General features: G+C 36.8%; 1 protein-coding gene across 1 annotated transcript; it reads left to right on the top strand.

Moving 5' to 3' along the window:
* Window positions 1-179: 179 nt before the first annotated feature.
* On the top strand, window positions 180-18,382 carry LOC103701107 (phosphoglucomutase, cytoplasmic 2). The gene is made up of 18 exons (XM_039130160.1): window positions 180-391; window positions 1,292-1,373; window positions 4,980-5,035; window positions 5,831-5,944; window positions 6,068-6,130; window positions 7,320-7,439; window positions 7,522-7,622; window positions 8,043-8,102; window positions 8,199-8,298; window positions 8,398-8,555; window positions 8,636-8,731; window positions 13,722-13,785; window positions 13,863-13,944; window positions 15,398-15,573; window positions 15,685-15,761; window positions 17,430-17,562; window positions 17,783-17,899; window positions 17,991-18,382. The coding sequence occupies exons 1-18, from the start codon at window positions 311-313 to the stop codon at window positions 18,060-18,062; spliced, it is 1,752 nt and encodes a 583-aa protein (XP_038986088.1). The 5' UTR covers window positions 180-310; the 3' UTR covers window positions 18,063-18,382.
* Window positions 18,383-20,290: the final 1,908 nt, after the last annotated feature.

The raw sequence follows: 20,290 nt of genomic DNA, 5'->3' as shown, positions 1-20,290 counted from the left end.
ACTCTTCCAGAAGACCGTGCTCTTCTGGGTCGGTCATCCAGGATCAGGCCTTTTTGATGGCCCAAGCCGAGTTTGGGACCGAAGGCAGGCCGGCCCCGACCGCGGAACCGACATCTTACCGGCCCACAGAACCCGCCGCGGCTTTCGATAACCATGCGGCTTCTAGAAGCAGCGCCGTCCGCCGTATAACGCTCGCTTCTCGTCACCACACTACCTCCGTCGTTGCTCCCGTGTCTATCTTTCCTTTCTTTCCCCACCTCTCGCCCGCTCTGTCGATCTTGATCTCAATCTCGACAGAAAGAAGGAGAAAATGGTGATGTTTACGGTGACTCGGAAGGAGACGTCTCCTTTTGAGGGGCAGAAGCCCGGGACTTCAGGCCTCAGAAAGAAGGTAATGATCGCCTATCGTAGATCTAGGGTTTCTTTGTTCATTTTTCTTTTTCCCTTGTAGATCTTGAGATCAATGGTTTCGCGGTCCTGGTAGAGTTGGCGATGGGATCTTTCTATCTTTCTTTCTTTTTTTAGTGCTGAATTTGGACACTATTCGTATTGGTCACGTTCCAGCTGATCTTGCGTCGATCTTTTTGCTATTTTTTCGATATCAGTTTTTCCCTAATTGAGGAATCTTTCAGCTCGTGAATCAGATCGGCTTAGTTTGATTGATCGATAGGTGTTATGCCCATATTTTGGTTCTTGTTGGGTTGTATTGGCCATCTCGTTTTGCATTGCAACGACTGTTGAGATTTGGTTGGTTATTTTAAAAGAAATCGAGGGATTGTAGAAAATCAGGAGAATTTACTGTGGTAGTGAAAATTTAGAATTGCTCAAGAAACAGGGCAACAGTCAAAATTTGAATTCGGTCAGATTTATAAGTTTGTTTTGCACCTTCTGTTTAGTTGTTTAGTATTGATTATAAAATCAAACAAGTAATAACATTAACACTGCTTCCTGTTCCTATGGGAGAGACAACAACAAGCATCGAGGCTTATCTCAATTCTCTACTATTTCGGTTTAATATACTAAAACTAATCAGTTACTCTTAAAATCTTTATTTCCTGAAAGATGAAGCCTCTGTCTGCTTTAAAAAGGGAGATTATAGAGCATGTTAGCCTCCGTCTGGTTAACATTAATATGCCACAAGAATTCTTTTAGTGTCTGTCTTGGACTTGTGGTCCTTTTTTTCCCCCTCTTATTGGTTGGGGTTGATAAGCATTGTAATGTTTATTATTCAACCCTTTTGACAATGTTTGTGTTTTGTGCTGTCAATCTAAATGGACATGTTTTTTCTCAGGTGACTTTATTTAAGCAACCTAATTACCTGCATAACTTTGTTCAGTCAACCTTTGATGCACTTTCTGCCGGCAAAGTGACAGGTGAGTTTTTTTTACCTGTTTCAGCATTACTTAATGCTAGTGAGACAATGGTCTATAAGAAGTTATTGGGTTGCTGTCCTTTTAGACGATAATAACTAGATCTGTCACAAATCCGTAGTTCAATTTAAGATTTTAAATCCTATGGGACCAGAGTATCCCGGTTTCTCCATGGAACGGGATACTCCGCTGTCTCGCCCCGTCCTGAAGGCGGTCCCGATCATGCATTCCAGTCGATATCCTCCATCTCTCTCCCCTTCTTCTGTCCTTTCTTTCTTTCTTTCTTTTTCTTCCTTTTTTCCTTTCTTTCTTTCCTTTTCTTCTACCTTTCTTTCCTTTTCTTCTATCGTCCTTTATTTCTTTGTTCCTTGTTTCTTCTTCTTTCCATTTCTTTTCTTTCTCTCTTTCCTTTTTCTTCTTTTCTTCTTTCACTTTTTCTTTTTCTTTATCTTTCCTTCCTTTCTTTCTTTCCTCTTTCTTCTTTTCTCCTCGTATAGATGGGTTTCGGTGTCCTGACCCCATCCCGGTCTCGTTAACTCACATGAACATAATGAGACAGTTGCAATGCCCGTCGTTCTGCCGGGAGTTAAAACTTTGGTTCAATCATTATACACCTAGAACCTTTTTTTATGAATCAAACACTAAGGGCTCGTTTGGTTCGCGGGAAGCATTTTCCTTCCTAGGAATATGATTCCTGGAAAACAAATTCTTAGGAAGATGATGCCTAGGAAAGTACTTTTGGCATGTTTGGTTGACCATGGAAAAGTGACAAATTTCCAAAGTGCTTATGTTTGGTTGGCCATCCACTTTCCTAGGAAAGTTATGTATAATTTCTATTATATCCTTAATAAAAATTAGATCTTTAATGCCTCTTTAATGCTTCTTTAATGCTGAAGGGCCTTCTTGGGAAAAAATAAAAATGGGGTGATTCCCGCCTCATGGAAAAGTAACTTTCCCATATTTCTCATGGGAAAGACTTTTCCAAGAAATGTGGGAATCATATTCCCATGGGAATACAACTTTCACATCTTTCTCCTTTGAAAACTCCAACCAAACAAGAGGCATCTCATTACTTTTCCGTTGACCACACTTTCCCTCCTTTTTTTCCCGCGAACCAAACGAGCCCTAAGAACCAGTGAATATGATCAGTAAATTGGTTTCTTTTGCTACTAACTTAGTTCAGACTGTGTTTGTGATATATTAATGAAAGGGAGAAGCTCCCAGCTTTGATGATGCAATGATTATAGTGTTATATCTTAGAGTGGAAGAGAAAGCACCTAGTTTTTCTCATTTTTTAAAGACCTCAATAATATAGGAAGCGGGTAAATATGGAACTTCCAAAGAAATAGGATTTTCTTGTATAAAGTTTATTCATAGTTAAGGATTTGGTTATGAATATAAGGAATTTTAAAGTTTACATTATAGGATGCAAAGTACAATTTATTTGAGATTGTGTTCATACTGGTATCAGTGAAAAGGTTTTTTCAGTTGACTAAATCCCACAGAATATCATAACTCTCTTTTAGGGGGAAACCTCTAATATGATGAACTTGAATGCAAATAGGTGACTTTGGGTGTAAAACAAAATGCTCATGGCTAAACAAAACAATCTTAAAGAAAGCCTGCTGTTAATAAAACTGAAATTAAAGGAAAACAGATAGGGAGGAACAGAGTGCCTATAATAACAACTGAGCTTGGGAATTGAAGGCCGCCATTTGAGAGAGGGACCATTGCTTTGTTGCCATGAGAGAAAAAGGTGGAGGAAGGTATAAACCAAATCCCACCAATTCCAGGAGAGGGAGGGGAGGGGAGGAACTATTTAACTATTAAACATTAATTATTAATTGAACTATGTAACTATTAAATGATCCTTTATCATTTAAAAAGCCCTACCAAGTCCAGGAGAGAGGGAGGGGGGAGGGAGGAAGAGAGTTTGATGTTTAAACATTAATTATTAATTGAACTATTTAACTATGATATTTTGTCATTTAAAAAAACATTTTCTTTCTATTTACATAGATTATAACAGATTCTAAGATCTACTACTTTGAAATTAGTCCAGGCAAGTGGATTTCCATGCAAATGTCTTGATGTGAAGAGTTTGTACTGTTCCTTGTATCACTTTCTGAAAATTCTTGTTCAAATATTGAAATGTTTAATGGACTCCCCACATAGATTTATCCTCTATTCATTCCTATGATGGTCTTCCCTTCTGTTTTGCTCTAAAATCTATATGTTTTACTCCCTACACAACATATACATACGGTTTGATTTGATTACAACACTCATTATGACTTCGACTTGGTCTAGAAGTTGAGATGGCAGATTTTCAATTAGCAAGTTTGATGACATAGACCAGTTTAAAAATGAAATTAGACATTATCTAAGAAAAAAATGGCATACTGTCTGAGATGGTGGTAATGTCACTTCGACATTTTAGTAACAAGAAGCTAATGGTGATTGATCAAGAAAAAAGATGGCTACCCTATATCTTTATCGAGTTCCTTTTGTTGCATCCTTTCTAATAGTCCAGTTACTTAGGGCTTTAATTTTCTATCTTTTCTTTCATTTATCTTACCAGACCTTACAATCATCTGATGACCCTTGCTTGCTTATATATAACTGGACTCTCGAAGGAAGTTGATAGATACCACTCTTGATCCTCTTTACTGTCTGGAAAATATGACCAGTATCTGGGTCTCAACTTATTTTTTTATGTTGCATGCTTTCCTATGTATTTCTTGTTGACATCGCTCGTGATTATTCAAAAATTATCACCACACAATAGTCATGAACAATTAGCTTTATCCTGATGATTCTGGATTGTCACAAACCATTTAAACTGTTGGTTATTGATGCAATTTTTGCTATTTTGTTGTATCAAACATATTCTGCTTAAAGCTGCCCTGTCCACTAAAATGACGATATCTGACATCTACAAACATATAATAGGAAAAGGCTTCTTTTAGCCTAAAGCCTCATCATAGGCCCCATCTCCCCCCCCCCCCCCCCCCCCCCCCCCCCCCCCCCCCCCCCCCCCCCAAAAAAAAAAAAAGAAGAAAAGGAAAAAAAAAGATATATGGCTCCGGTGACCTCGCTGCCTTATTCTTTACATAATTATGCATCCTATGATCAGATACATGACAATTTGGACTTTACAATTTCCTCTAGAGTCTAGAGACTTCTGTCTTCCATATTTTCCTTAATTACTGGATCCAAAAAGTTTAAAAACTATATATTTACTAAAAAGTTGGCCAGACTCTTTACTAGGGAGATTCCTTGTGCATTCATTGCGTCTGCTGGGCTCCAGTTAATATAAAATGGAAAAGGCTCTAAGGTTGGCCTTATGCGGCTGGTTCCAGAGCCTGGAGCCTCAATATAGGTCCTTTCACATGCATTGCAAGTGATGGACTCTAGTCCCACATAATCCTTTTTTTCCTTCACCTATTATTTACCACGTGCTTTTCCACAAGAGTATAATATGCATATGGGATTGCATTTCACATATATTTTTAACCTATTATTTACTGTTTTGCTGTTTTGGTAGCATTATAACATCTTTGTAAGTTTTCTCCTCTAGTATATCATAGCATAAGCTTCATAATGCAGGTGCTACAATTGTTGTTTCTGGTGATGGCCGTTATTTCTCAAAGGATGCTATTCAGGTACTTTTAATGCAAGAACTTGTGAAATCTACTTCTTTATGCCTTCTGATGTTACATGTAATCCCTTGGTGAGAATCATGATTTTCTCAGGTCATAAATTGGAGTGTAATGACAAATCTTAGTTGTTCATCATTAGTTCATATATTTAGATCAGTTAAAAAAAAGATCATTAAGTTATTTGTCTGCATTTGTTGCCTTCCTTTGCCATCAACTTTATGTCCCACCTGTCAATACAAGACATATAGGAAATCCATCAGTTTTTATAATCACTCTCCGTGGTGATGGCTGGTGGTTGTGGAAGAGGGAGGTGGAAGAGGATGTTGGTAGGTAGCCAGTTGTGGAGTAAGAGGGAGGTGGAAATGGGCGAGAGAGGAGGAGGTGAGGGGAGTTTGTAGCCTGTTTTTTTTCCCGGCAACTGAAAGGCCTCTGAATGGCTAAACACCATTTGGGTTTCTTATTATATGAATAAATCTAAAGTGTGTATCAATCATTTAACTATTGGCTAGAATTCCCAATGGACACTCTGTAACACAAGCATGCATGAGCTTCATGCTAAAAGTACATGCAAGCATAGCCTGTCGAACAACCCTTCATAATTTGGAGGGTTAAAATGATTTCTCCTTGTATGCACTCATAGATGTATGATGATGCAAGTGTTTCCAAACCTAATGTCTGGTTGGTGTTTGTTTGTTCAATAAGCTGATTAGTGGTTTTTAAATCTATTTGAAAATGATATTGGTTTTCTTTCTGATATAGTTTAGTTTGAGTTCTCAGCTTTTGTTTTAAATCTGGCAGGTTATTATCAAAATGGCAGCTGCTAATGGAGTAAGACGTATTTGGGTGGGACAAAATGGTTTACTGTCAACACCAGCAGTTTCAGCTGTTATACGTGAAAGAGTTGGTGCAGATGTGAGTTTGAATTTTTATTAGATATGGTCCTGTGTACCCCTGATATTTGTGAATGGATTGTTTCTGTGGCACGGATAATTCAACGAAATCTAACAGTGGTCCCTATTATGCTTTCAACCACAGGGATCTAAGGCAACAGGAGCTTTTATATTGACAGCAAGTCACAACCCTGGTGGTCCGCATGAGGTATTTTTTTTATGCTGTTAATTTTTCACCACTGCAGTTCTGTTAAATTTTTTTCTTTTTTTTTTCTTAACAGAAGATTGAAAAGTTTTCAGAAGATAAGTGGGAGATCTAAAATGTTCTCAACTAGAGAGAGAAGAACCATATTGTTTGTTTGGTGACCATGGTATTGAAGAATAAAAAACTACTGCTGTCTTTATTTTTTAAAAATTTGAGATACCACAGAAATATGGTTATACAATTTATATAGGAATTGAGTTATGTAGCTCAACCTATTCTGTTGCACTAGTGTACTGATGTTACTTGTCATTTTACATAAGGATGGCTCCACTGATGCTCTTTATATTTTTCCCAACCTTCTGGCATGTAAGCTGGATTTCCAAAACCTTATTCACATCTGAAGTGATTCAATTCTGGTTCTAAAACAGGCTTGGCACCCTAGACAGAACATTCCATTTCCTAAGAACACAACATAAACAAAAATTATACAAGGATTATTTTTCTTCATAAAGGGCTTAGTATCGAGTTCTCATTGTCAATTGTCCATGACGAAATTAGCATTCATTATGGGCTAGAATGTAAAAAAAGGTTGATTATAAATTAAATTAAGCATTGTGCTTCATCACTAGGTAAGCTTGTCAAATCAAATTTTATGTCGGGATTTTACTTCTTTGATCTAACTTACAAACATATGTTAGCCCCATTCAGTACTTTTACCTTCAAAACTTTCTTTATTTTATTATCTCTTGCTTTTACAGTTCCAAAAACCATGCATCATTGCATGAAGGTGAGTGGGATTCTTAGAAATTGTTCACACATTAAATTAAGTACCCTTCCTGGCTCTTTATTTTTCCCATGAAAGAAAGATAGTTGTTTTGTTGTTTAACTGCAAGCAGGAATATCTAAACTTTGAAATGTCTTATTTCTTGACCTCAATATATCCATCATGTGTCAGATCAAAGGGGATTTTGTGCTCATTGATAGTAACATGTTCATGCACTGTAGATATATCAACATCCATTCTATCCTTGTCTGGGTTCAATTAAATTTTGAACCAAACTTTCATCTTGATATGGTGAAAAATTTTCGCTTGTAACATTTTTTATACATGCATTCATGACTAAAATTCTGTTTTCTTTTATAGTCTTTGATTCTTTTGTTGTTATGTTTATCAGATTTTTGCTTCTGGCAGGATTTTGGAATCAAGTACAACATGGAAAATGGAGGGCCTGCTCCAGAGGCTATTACTGATAAGATCTTTGCAAATACTAAAATTATAAAAGAATACTTAATTGCAGAAGATCTTCCAGATGTATAATCTATGTTAAGAGCTTGCATTTGTCTCATAATGCTTCATTTGTGCACCTGATGTTTAATTCATTTTTTAATTGCAGGTAGATATTTCTGTTTTAGGTGTAAGTAGCTTCGGTGGGCCTGAAGGACCTTTTGATGTGGAGGTCTTTGATTCAACCAGTGATTATGTAACATTGATGAAGTACTCTTCTTTTCCTTGTGCATATGTATGGTTCCTTGATGTCAAATCTTCATATTCTTTTTTTTTTTTTTTGATCTGGCTTTAACTTCTAATATTTTCATTATGATTAAGATTGTAGAGGGGCCGATTCTGTCATTCTGGGAGTATCATACTATCTAACCATGAGATTGATGCAATCCTAGTTCATATAAAAATGATTTAGCAGAAACAATTGGATTTGATTTTTTTAATGGTAAAAACCCTAATAAAAGTGTCTAGAATTATCCAATGAAATGGTTGGTGTGATCCCATCATTTGCTTAGAAAAAAGAAAATAAAAAACCATGTTTAGAATTATCTGATGAATGGCACCTCTTAAACAAAAAAAAAAGAGTACTCTTCCATTTTTGCAAAGTTAATATGCTTCTCCTTTTCCCATCAGGACAATTTTTGACTTCAAGTCCATTCAAAAGCTGCTTGCATGTCCAAAGTTCACATTCTGGTATGTATCTCGTGCCTAGCTAGCATCTCCTTGTTTTTCTTGTTATACTATCTGTTGTCAATGAGTCTGAAGGCAGTTCTTTTTGGTCACTCTCAGTTATGATGCACTTCATGGTGTTGCTGGAATTTATGCGAAACACATTTTTGTTGAAGAGCTTGGTGCAAATGAAAGTTCACTTATAAATTGCACACCTAAGGTATCTCTGAACCTTGGTTAATTTCTCTAGTCTTAGGAGATTGTTGAGTTGAATATCTCTTCTGAGGTTGCATATATTGTTTCCATGCTTTGACCTCAGGAAGACTTTGGAGGTGGTCACCCAGATCCTAATCTGACATATGCAAAGGAATTAGTTGCACGAATGGGACTGGGTAAATCAGGCCCTCAAGGTGAACCACCTGAGTTTGGTGCTGCAGCTGATGGTGATGCGGATCGTAACATGATCCTTGGCAAAAGGTATTCATGCACTGAGATTATCTATATAATGATAGATATATTGTACATAGTACTTACGAATGCTTTTCTTGTGTAATCAGATTTTTTGTAACTCCATCGGATTCTGTTGCCATAATTGCTGCAAATGCTGTTCAAGCCATTCCATATTTCACCTCTGGTTTGAAGGGGGTTGCCAGGTATCTTTCGAAGCTTTCTCAATTAACTGATGTAAATAAAATGATCTTCACATACTTTTAGTTCTATTCATAGGTTCCTAATTGTTATGAAAATTTGGATGTGAAGTCCAAAGGGTGACCTTTTATCGGATTTACGAGTCTCCTCGATCTGTAATAAGAGGTTAAGGCTTAAGATTAGGCTATTCACCCATTAGCTAAGTCATGCAGTTAGACCAATGATGGATTTAGATAGCACTAGGGAGTGGATGATATGGTGAATAGCATCGAAGGGGATATGTGTGATGTAATGGGCTAGATTAAGAGCTCTTGGATGAAAATATATGGACACCACTCTATGAAGGTTCCTTAATGTACATTGTATGAGGTCACAAACCTCGAAGTTTTTGTCTAGGAGTCAAGATTCACTAGTAAGAGTAAAAAGGGAAGGAGGAAAGACATACTCTTATCCTGGCTTTTACTAATTAATATTTCAATAATTTTTTCTTCCAAATAATTTTTGAGGAATGACTTATTCAAGAGCAATTCAAGATTAAGAAAAGTAAAAAAAATGTAATATGAAATTTCATTTGATTTCGTGTATTTGGTTATTTTTTTGAAGATATCCCAAGTTCGAACATGATTCTTTTTGTTTTCTCCTTGACAAGTTGGATACTTCAAAGGTAGGTAGAGAATGAGTCCTTATTTAGGTGGTTTTGGTCCATCATGGTTGGTTTTATAGCGTTTACTCTTTATCAGCTTATCAGTAGAACGAAGATACTTCCTGATTTTTTGGGTTTTGGCCAAGTTGATACATTATCAATAAAATTAGCTGACTGGATAGATGGAATGCATAATGTAACAACCCAAGACCTCACCCAAAACGGCTAGCAGGTAGGTACTATTTGGATTCCTTAGCCTTACATAAGTATCCAAGATCTTTCAAGCACGTGACCAGTGTGGGACTAAACACATGCCTACAATGCTTCTAAAATACTTTGCCCGTTTAAGCCATAGTGTCTTTGCTAGACTAAGGGTCCAAATCTAATTAAATCAAATCCAATCACGAATACTATGATTGGCCCATGGTTAAGTGAGGCCGTGTTGCAGTGTCCCCTAGTCTACATGAACCATATGTTGGGTTTGCTTTGATATCATTTGTAATAATCTAAGACCTCACTCAAAAAGGCTAGCCAGAAAGTGTTATTTGGATTCTTTAGTCTTGCATAACTATCCAAGATCTCTCTAGTGCATAATTGATGTTGGACCAAGCATGCATTTGTACGGGTGATCATACACTTGTTTGTTTAAGCTCTGGCATCCTTGCTAGGCTAAGGATTTAGTCTAATCAAATCCTAATACAAGCACGATGATTGGTCCATGGTTAGTCCCAAATGAGCCCGTGTTGCAATTTTTCTTAGTCCACATCTACTCATAACACCATTCGCAGCAATCCAGGACCTCATCCAAAAAAGCTAGCAGGAAGGTATTATTTGGGTTCCTTGGTGATGTATAAATACCAAAGATTTGCAATGGATAGTTGATGTGAGACTAAACACATGCTCGCACAGGTCCTCTAATGTATTCAGGATTTGGAGTAATACATTTAAAATAAGTGGATAGCCAAGGTCTATTATTCACTTGGAATGATATCTTTAGGAGTAGAGTTGAGATATCAAGATTGTTGATATGGTTGAGTCTAATTTTCAGGTCAAACCTTGTAAAATTTAACATCTTTTATTTTCTTAGATTTGTTCTGGTGAAGGATCATTAAAAATTTTGAACTTAGAATTAGAGTACTACCATGAAAGGGAAGAAAATTTTGTAATTGTATTTCACTTCCCATTAGTATGTTACCATAAAACATAAAGATAAGGAGCCCGGAGCAATCTCTAAGCTTAATATAGAGGTGTATAGTTATATGGAATGGAGTTTGTTGATGAAGATTCTAGAACTGCCGAGCTTTACCCTGGAGATGCAGTTTTTGGATTATGAGTTGTATCATTTTTATGAGGTTTCACTTCTCATATTATATCAATATCTTCAAATTGGAGGAAGGACTTCACCAAAGCAATATTTGTATTCTTATTCGTGTATGATATTTGCAGATGTCACGACCATATTTTCAATTAATAAGGAATAGCAATTGCTGAAATCTCAGGTGTCACCTGGTCTATTTGAGATGTTTTGGGGCCTCAAATATTCCCTTTTTTCACGAGCTTGTTTGGAGGTAGATTGCTTAGTGACTAGTTTGCCTAAAATAAGAATTGTAGAACAAAATTTTCTTCCTGAGAGTTCTCTCAGCTTTTTATGGTTCTCTAAGGTTGATCAGAATGCCATGGTTGGCCCAAAAAAACTGGTTGGTTTGAATTTTGTCTCTTTGCTCACAGCTCTGAAAAGACACCTTTTAAGTGACATAAAAAGTAGTGAAAAGAATATATCTGTTAAAAAAATCTTTTGTTAGGGAAGGCAACATCGAATTGAACCACCATTTTTCCATAGAGTCTTCTTGCCCCCTATTTGATGAAAATACAATAGATGAATAGTCATTCCATGCGCATACAACCAATGAGAAGGTGGTCCACATTTTAAAGTGGGGTTGAGTATGCAATAGCTGGAAACAAGTCATGTTAGTTTAAATTGCTAGTAGCATATGTGTAAAGGTGGTTATGGAGTTGGTGACTTAAATATTGTTGAATTTTGAAAGTAATCATAAGGAACCAGCTGTAGAAGTTCTAGGATTTGATATCTAAAGCCTTTGTTGTTGATCCCTCTATTGTTTGGACAGACATGGCATAGGATGCTATTAAAGCAAGTGAGATAGGTAAGTTAATTGTTGGAAAAAGGATGTCTTACTTCCTCTTATGGAGGTAAGGGTTATTCTTTGGTCCATTTGCTATTTTGTTTCCAGGAATTTCGATAAATACAGAAGAGGACTTGCTGTATGACTGTTTGGTTCCAGGGTTTTGATGGTAATTGACATTGATCACTTGGTGAAACAATTGGAGCTTATGAATTAGGCTGCAATATGGTGACTTAAAAGGGGTGCAGCATTTTGATAAACATGAAACAAGGACTCTTACAGTCAAAATGTTCAAATTCTGTAATTCATTACTTTGTATCAAGGTTTGAAATTCTGGTATCAGCACCCAAACTGATTGAGGATTGGCATAATAGATTCTGCTATCTACTGTATTATACAGATACATGGTATCGTAGTTAGTGTTGGCGAAGTAAGGGTGATGCTACCCACCATTTTTGGTACAGCACAGTATTGAGCAACATACTGAGTACTGGTTCCCTGCAACATACAGTACGGTAGTACGAGACACCCAATGCTAACACTTGTTTTGAATGGAGAAACCTTCCTGTTTATGGCATCTATCCAAGTTAATATTGTGCCAAAAACTGTTCAACCTTTGACATATACATCTGTGCAATTGTCTGTCCTGAGTCTTCAAGATGTATGAAATTATGATTGATGTATGGATGTTTTAGTTGCATAGAGAGTTAATTAAAAAGGAAACATCTATCTTGCAGTTTCTCAATTGGAATTAGAACGCATACCCTTACCTTGGCCAGAAATGCTATTTAGATGGAAAAGCCAGATTGCTGTGTTGGCTGACCTCCTATAGGCAAGATTTTTATACTAAAGTTTTGTTTCCCTCTGGGTAAGAGTAGAATTCTAACATGCAGAGGAGGAAAAAAAATTAGGGCCATGATTGTACGGGAAAATATTTTTTACCACTAAAACCTAAAATGTTGGTTGAAAACATAAAATTTTTAAATATAAAGAAAACAAGTGATCTTTTCAACCCTTTTTTTCATTATTGCTAGCATTCTTTAGGAATTTATTTCATACATTTCTATCATAATACAGAAGTAGTTTTTACTTTTTACATTGTGAAAGCCCCAATAGTTTGGGATGCTGATATGTTGCAACTTTAGGATACATGTTGGCTGATCTCTCTCTCTCTCTCTCTCTATGTCGCTCCCTCCCTCCCTCCCTCTGTGTGTGTGTGTGTGGACGGTGAGGTGATGGATGAGAATGCAACAAATTCTAGGAATTCTGCAATACCAAAATGGCCGTTGATCAGTATTGTTCTTGTAACATGCCTCCCCTCACTCTTACTTCGCTTTTGATGCTAGTGTGGCTTTGGCTTCCAATTTTCTGATCTCCTAACAGCAGACTTGTGCCCTCTCCTGTAGTGTGCCACTTATGAACAAGCTTAATGATATTATCCACTTTCTGTGATTAAATGGATGGGATCACAAGAAAAGCATATCACTAATTTCTTCTGGAAGTTTATGTGATTTAATCTGAATTAGGTAAGTTTTTGTCTCGGTTCCCTGATATGATAATTTAAATGGGTCATTTTGTGGTAACATATTGATGTTAAGCCTATGTTTTCTCTAATGGCTGCTCATATTCATCCGTAAATAATGAGATTACAGGAGAATGAGGTGTGACTTCATGCAGGGAGTACTACTTTTTTCTGCGTGATTCAGTGACAGGTGAAACCTAAAATATGTAATGTCTTTATTTCTCATTATTCTTGGAGAAATTTTGGAGGGTTTTCAGGGGTGTTTATTGCATTGGTTGTTAGTGCTGAGGTCTGGATTCAAGACGTGAAAATCCTTGTCACTTTTAACAATCACTTCTAATTTTAAGTCTTTTGGCAAGGATTAGCTGTGATATTACAAATTTTGTCTTCATTTGATGTGTTCTCTGTAATTGGAACTTACTGAAAAATAAATAAAGAGAAAGCCAATTATATTAACTTTAAATTGGACCATAACCAATACAAGCAAATTTACAATTGATCACTTAAATACTGGCTATGCCAGTCGTAATAGATCATATAACTCACATCCAATGCATCATAGTTGTGTTGATTTTCTTTAACAGGTTGGACACTGCTTACTAATCTTTGTTAAGAAAGTCTTAAATAAAAGTTCCTAGCTCTTTAATGTGAATAATCTTCACTGAACATATTGTCCATGGTACCTGCAGGAGCATGCCAACATCAGCTGCCCTTGATATTGTGGCAAAAAATCTAAATCTTAAATTTTTTGAGGTATTTATTAATCATAAGGAGCACCGATGCTTTCAATTCTATGGCTTCGACAGAATTAGATTAATGGCATTTTTCAGGTACCAACTGGTTGGAAATTTTTTGGGAACTTGATGGATGCTGGCCTTTGTTCAATCTGTGGTGAAGAGAGCTTTGGAACAGGTTGGTGATATTTATTTACTTCATGCATCTTGCAGTGTTAATCTTCTGGAGTTCTATATTATGTTAAAAGGAAAGACGTGAAAATTTTGGTTGGAATGGAATCAAAAGACCTACAATGTAATATAAAATGCTTTTGAGCATGTGAACATGTGTGCGTATCCCTGTTTCTGCAAAGTTATGAGGAAAAGCAAGCATTCCACTAGTCCTTTCTTACTTGTTTCTCTTGTATAATCCTTGCCCCAGCAGCCTTGTTCATGGCCACTCGCCTACATCATGGCTTCTCTTACATGTTAGACTTACTGCATCTATAACTCCTTCAGTTACACAATTGACCATTCATTGAACTCTCCCCAGCCCTCTTCCTTTTCCAAACCATCTTTAGCTTTTCCATTCTTTTCTTGTTTCTCTTTCATCAAATCATGCCACCTTCTATGTGCAAGGAAAGTGTGAGGTAGACTAGGAAACCAAGTGATCATGATGGTTGTGACTTAGAGAATGGGCCTAACTATTGGATTAGGTAAAAGGGGAGGGATGGGGGTGTTATTCATAGGTGGGAAGAAGGGAAGAAGTTGGACTGAGAGATTGGGTCCTTAGTAGCAGGAGAGTTCTACATAGGGTGCTGTCCACTTTGAAAACTTGTTCCGCACCCACACATTCTTCAGCTTCACAAAACTAAGGCAATACCATTGATAATGTTAGGAATTTGAGGAATTTTTGGATGGAAAGGAAGAGACTGGTGTACTGAGAGACTGTTGAGGCAAATAGTTTGTTTCTTGTTCTCCTGTTATGGATTCAGAACTGATTGCGAAAATGGTGCTGTGATGTTTTATTTACCTCTATATTATTATCATGGATCAATTAGTAAATCAAATCAGAGCAAAGGCATAAAACAAGTGGTTTTCATCTGTATAATTGCTATTAATTGTTAGGAAAAAAATCCAACAGTGAACAAAATATAATTGTGCAAACCCATATATATGCACATACATAAACATTTATAATTTATGCATGTCTGTGGAGACATTTGTAGTATATATGTATGTATGAGTACATACATACCAATATGTACATATATTTTATATATGCATGTACTTTGTATGTTTGTATATCTGTTTGTCTGTGTGCACATAATATGTAGGTACTTGCATGCAGGGCATGCATGTATTCTGTGCTTTATCTCTGTGTGCACACATTCTTGTAGTGTCTGCATGGGAAATCCTGCCTTCAATGTATATACATATTCAGCATCATCTGGAATGTATTTTGAATGATAAAGTTAAAAATTAAATTTAGATAATAAGTGAATCAGGATTCATATTCAAAGTGTTTTTATTCCTGTTTATGCATGTTGCAGTAAGTTTACTTATCAGTCTCTCAACTCTGGACAAAATTATTATATGCAAGAATAGGTATGCAAGGAGCTTACATGCATTCTCATTGGCTATTATTACAGGTTCGGATCATATTCGTGAAAAGGATGGTATCTGGGCAGTTCTAGCTTGGCTTTCTATTCTTGCTTATAGAAACAAGGACAAACTTGATGGGGAGAAGCTGGTCATGGTTGAAGATATAGTTCTTCAGCATTGGGCCACTTATGGTCGTCACTATTATACTCGATATGACTACGAGGTAGACTAAAGTGCATGCTCATATTACTCTCAAAAGATAATTGTAGCTGACTGCTCATCCTCCTAATATGCTTGCTAGTTCTTCTTAACTGGTTCATATTGTTTGGTGCAGAATGTTGATGCTGGTGCGGCTAAGGAACTTATGGAACATTTGGTCAACCTGCAATCATCTCTTCCTGATGTCAACAAGTACATTTCTGCTAGCATATTTCCCAGCCTACTTTATCATCGATACCCACTAGACTTTGATAAGACTGCCACTACATATGATATTTTTCATGCATTAAGATATCTAAGCAATTTTAATTCTTCTTGGAATGAGTGGGATTGAACCTTAAACCATGAGACTTATCATTTTGTGCTCCTCAATGGTACATGGACTATTGAGTTTAGATAGTAAATTTCCCATTTTTTCTGCATCGTATACTTGTGAACCCAGCATTCTGATAGTTCTGTCATTTCAGTTAAAACATTTCATCAAATACATTATGATATCCATGAACAAAGAGTTTTTGGAGATCATATGATTGATCTTACGGAGGGAACTTGACTTCTTGACAGCTGAGATAAATCTTGTTCCCATTATTCAACTATTTCTAACAATGTAGGGATAGGGTTGATGGTTGCTTCTAGCTGATTGGAATTGGAGTAGCCTTGATACAATTGAAGGAAATCTGGGGTCTTTATTGCAGATCTTCAGGATGTCTGTAATCTATTTTTAATGTTCAATGAATTTCCAATTACTGAGAATTATTTCTGGTGGTTCATTGTACAATGAGTGTTAGAGTGCTGTGGTAATTAGATGGGCTTGGATTTATGTAGGAGGTTTTATTAGCATGAGTGTCTTGGTTAATTGGGAGACATGGATTATACCATAGATACATGAATGGAGGCATGAAAACATGTCAAAATACATCCATTTATGTGATAAAATATGGTGAATAATTTTTTGTTCAGCATATTTGCACTTTTATTTTTCTTCTCTACTATCTTATGACATGTTTTGAATTTCAAAGGAACAAAATTTTGTTACAGTGCTTGTGGAGAATAATAAAAGTAGCTCTTGTTTAGGGGATATTTCCTTGATTCAAATGAATAGGGAATAGGATAATAAAATGAGCCTAGTAGATGGGACGAGACTTATTCATCAGGGCTGTGATTCTGGAATTTATCTATATACAGTGCTAATTTAGCACTAATGTGTTCATTATGAAGTTCTTATGGTGATCAATTGTTCATGCACCTCAATTATGAAATACAAATTGCCTTTGTAAATATATTAGGTGTTACTATAGAAGAAGCATTTTTATTATTTGCTTTAATTGTTTTTCTTTGGGAGCCATTGCTTGGTGCAATGGTAAAGTCTTGGGCTGACAAGCTCAATGGCGTGGGTTCAAGTCTTGGGGTAGTCACTTTGTTTAAAAACAAGGTCAAAGATTGTCCCCAGTTCACCCCTCCAAGGATCCTGGATTGTCGGGACCATAACTAGATAATAAAGCTTCATTTGTTTTACTCTACTGTCAATTATGGGCTCGCATGTTCATCATTTTGTTTATTTTCAAAATAAATGAATGTAGAAAATTTCGGTGATAGAATCAAAAAGAAGGGGTCAATCTTATTCATCTTATTGTCCATAGTCCTTAAAGAGTTCCTTCCTTGAGGATTGAATACTGTTTATGATTTAGTAGGGATGATTCAACTGTATCATGCACATGCATAATGAAAGGCTCACAAATAATATGTGATTATTAGCTTGACTTGTGTAAACATATATTAATCTGTCTTCCTTTATTGATTGAATGTAGTTGTTAGGCAGGCGTTTGTTAAGAGATACATATGTTTGCTTGCTTTCTTCAGGATTATCAGGGAGGTAAGACCAAATGTCTCAAATGTGGTCCAAGCGGATGAATTTGAATACAAGGATCCTGTGGATGACTCTATCTCAAAGCATCAGGGAATCCGATATCTCTTTGAGGATGGATCACGACTGGTAAATAGTTTCCCTTGTTGTTTTTCTTGTATCTCCCATGTCATGGACTGCACGATCTATCCCCTTTCTCGTCTCCCATGTCATAGACTGCACGATCTATCCCCTTTCTCATCTCCCATGTCATAGACTGCACGATCTATGCTTAATGTTAGATGACATGCTCTATAGGACTTCCCCTTATGTGCAGTATTTTGTTAACTTCCAAAATCATGCACTTCAGGTTTTCCGCCTCTCTGGGACTGGCTCCGAAGGTGCAACCATTCGAGTCTACATTGAGCAATATGAGAAGGACCCTATGAAGACTGGGAGGGATTCACAAGAAGCACTTGCTCCACTTGTAAGGAGCTCATGCCTTCAGCTTTATCACATTGTTTGATGCCAATGATTTGATCTTCTAGGGTTGTGACTTCTGATACTTCTTGCTATAGGTGGGCGTGGCGCTTAAGCTTTCAAAGATGCAAGAGTTCACAGGCCGATCTGCTCCCACTGTTATCACATAAATCGAAGTAGATTAACTAATAAAATAGGGGTCGAGCTTCCTTGGTTTTGTGTGACTGTGGTACGAGACTAGGGCATCCTACGAAGATTTGACTTGAAAGTTTACCACATACAATCCGGTCTTATCTGTGGTGCTGTCATCAAGGGCAAAAGAACAGTGTAATAAGATTTATCTTATATTGCTCTCTTTCAAACACTGAATCTTTTTTGGATAACCAGTGATCTGGATTTCACAAAACAGATTTGTGAATTCTTACTTCCAGGACGGGAACTAAGACTTTCTTCCTTAAGAAATAATAGGAGTGCATTGATGCTTCATTTAGAGGAAAGAGGGTGCTGCTCGTTTGCTGATGGTCTGATGGTCAGAGATCTTTGTAATTGTGAAAATGAAATTGAGAAAAGATTTTCTTGCAATGTGGTACTTATATCAGGCATGGTGATAAGGCGAGGAAACAAGGATTAGACCATAAGATAAATTTGTTAGATGGTCCAATAAGAAAAAATAAGTCTCAGTCTTACACCCTATTATTGAAGAAAAATGGTTACAGCAAAAGAGCAAGCCACATCATTGAGATGAGGGAATAAGCAAAGAGACAGCAGAAGGTTTCATAAGTGGGGGCTTGCCAGCTATGATCAAGGAAGCTTGTGGTTGCACGAAAGTGGGAGTAGAAGGTGATCCCTTTTTGAAAGTCTTTTTTTTTTTTTATAAAAGTGAAGTTTTGCCATGAATGCTTAAAAGTATTTTTTTTGAATAAAATAATGTTATTTTATTATCAATTTTTTTAAGTATTTCTAGTAATAAATAAATATTATTAGTCATAAATAAAATACTAAATTATTTTAGTAATTATTAATAGTTGAATTTAGCAAAAGTGGATCGGTCTTGATTTCCGCATCTTCTGTTTGTGATTCTTAAGATGAGTCCCGAGGTTAGGAGGACTAGAATAATAGAGTAGCATAAGAGGATTTTATTTTTCTCCGCCATAGTAGAATGTAGATGGTTTCCTGATGAATTATTATTGTCAGAAACAAGTTTTCTTGCTAGTTAAAAAGTTCAATCTAAATCATTGATACAGCTGCCAATTATCCTCTTGTCAGCTGATTAGGATCCTTCTCGCCTTGGACCAGGTTCAAATCTGGTTGTAGTCTCTCGCTAGGTTAAAACTGTGGAAAGTAGCGATGATATGTATCTCTTGGAAGAATTTTAGCCGTCACAAGGGTGAAAAAAAACAAGTGGAGGCTGTTGGACGGTGGCACAATACTACGAGCACACCCGTATCTTTTGTTGTTGCCAAAATCCGCCCCGGCCGAATTTGATGAGCTAGTGAACGGCGACCGGTCGATTCTGCTTGAATTGCATTGCTCGGACTAAGGGATCTGCTCGAAATCTGACCTAAAAATAAGAGGAAAAAAAACCGAAGGTTGCCAGATTTTGTCCGGTAGAAAATTTTCCGATGCAAAGACAAAAATTATGGGAACAATAGACATTTGAAAAAGAGTTTTGAGAGCAAGAGTAGCATAGTGCTTGGATCCTTCAGGTGCAGCTTATATAGAATAAGGGCCGGAGCCAGCGACCTGAAAATTTTGTTACATCGCGGGATTTAGCTGCATGGGACGAGCCATAACCATCCCTCGTTGCATAAACTTAAGTGGCTTTATGGTGCCTCTAGTGGAGGTCACATGGCGGACCTCCATCGATCGACTTCGATTAGATCAGCAACGGTCGATCCGAGGTGTATATCTCTGATCTCCTTTCGGTTTACAACTGAGAAGTCCGGCAATCTCAAGTCTCATGTCTCCGGGTGGTCCGTAGATCCGTATTGGCTTTGTAATCGACAACGTTCTCTTTGGTTCTCGTACCCAGTACTGAGCATATTAGTCATATGTGATTAGGCTATGTATAATAAAATGAAAGGCAATTTATTGCCACATGCGATTAAAAGAAGAATAATTTATAACTTTCTATCCATGAAAAAATGTGTACAGGCTGCCATCGGCCTCATGCAATTTTCCAACGTAGTAATCACGCACGACAGAGAGGTCCTACCATCTGAGATAAAAGCAACAATAGATCCTAGTTATCATTTTTTTTTTTCCTTTCTTTAAAGCCATTCATGCAAACAAATACCTTCCCATATGCTACCACATAACTAATCAGATAAATTCGTGTGCAAAAATATTTTTTTAATCATTCATGCCTTGCTTCATATGAAAATTTGATTTGGATAAA

This window comes from Phoenix dactylifera, chromosome 9 (assembly GCF_009389715.1).
Source record: "Phoenix dactylifera cultivar Barhee BC4 chromosome 9, palm_55x_up_171113_PBpolish2nd_filt_p, whole genome shotgun sequence".
NCBI classification, from domain to species: Eukaryota; Viridiplantae; Streptophyta; class Magnoliopsida; order Arecales; family Arecaceae; genus Phoenix; species Phoenix dactylifera.
The sequence above is the reverse complement of the archived record's forward strand: the minus strand, read 5'-3'. Positions and strand labels throughout refer to the sequence as shown.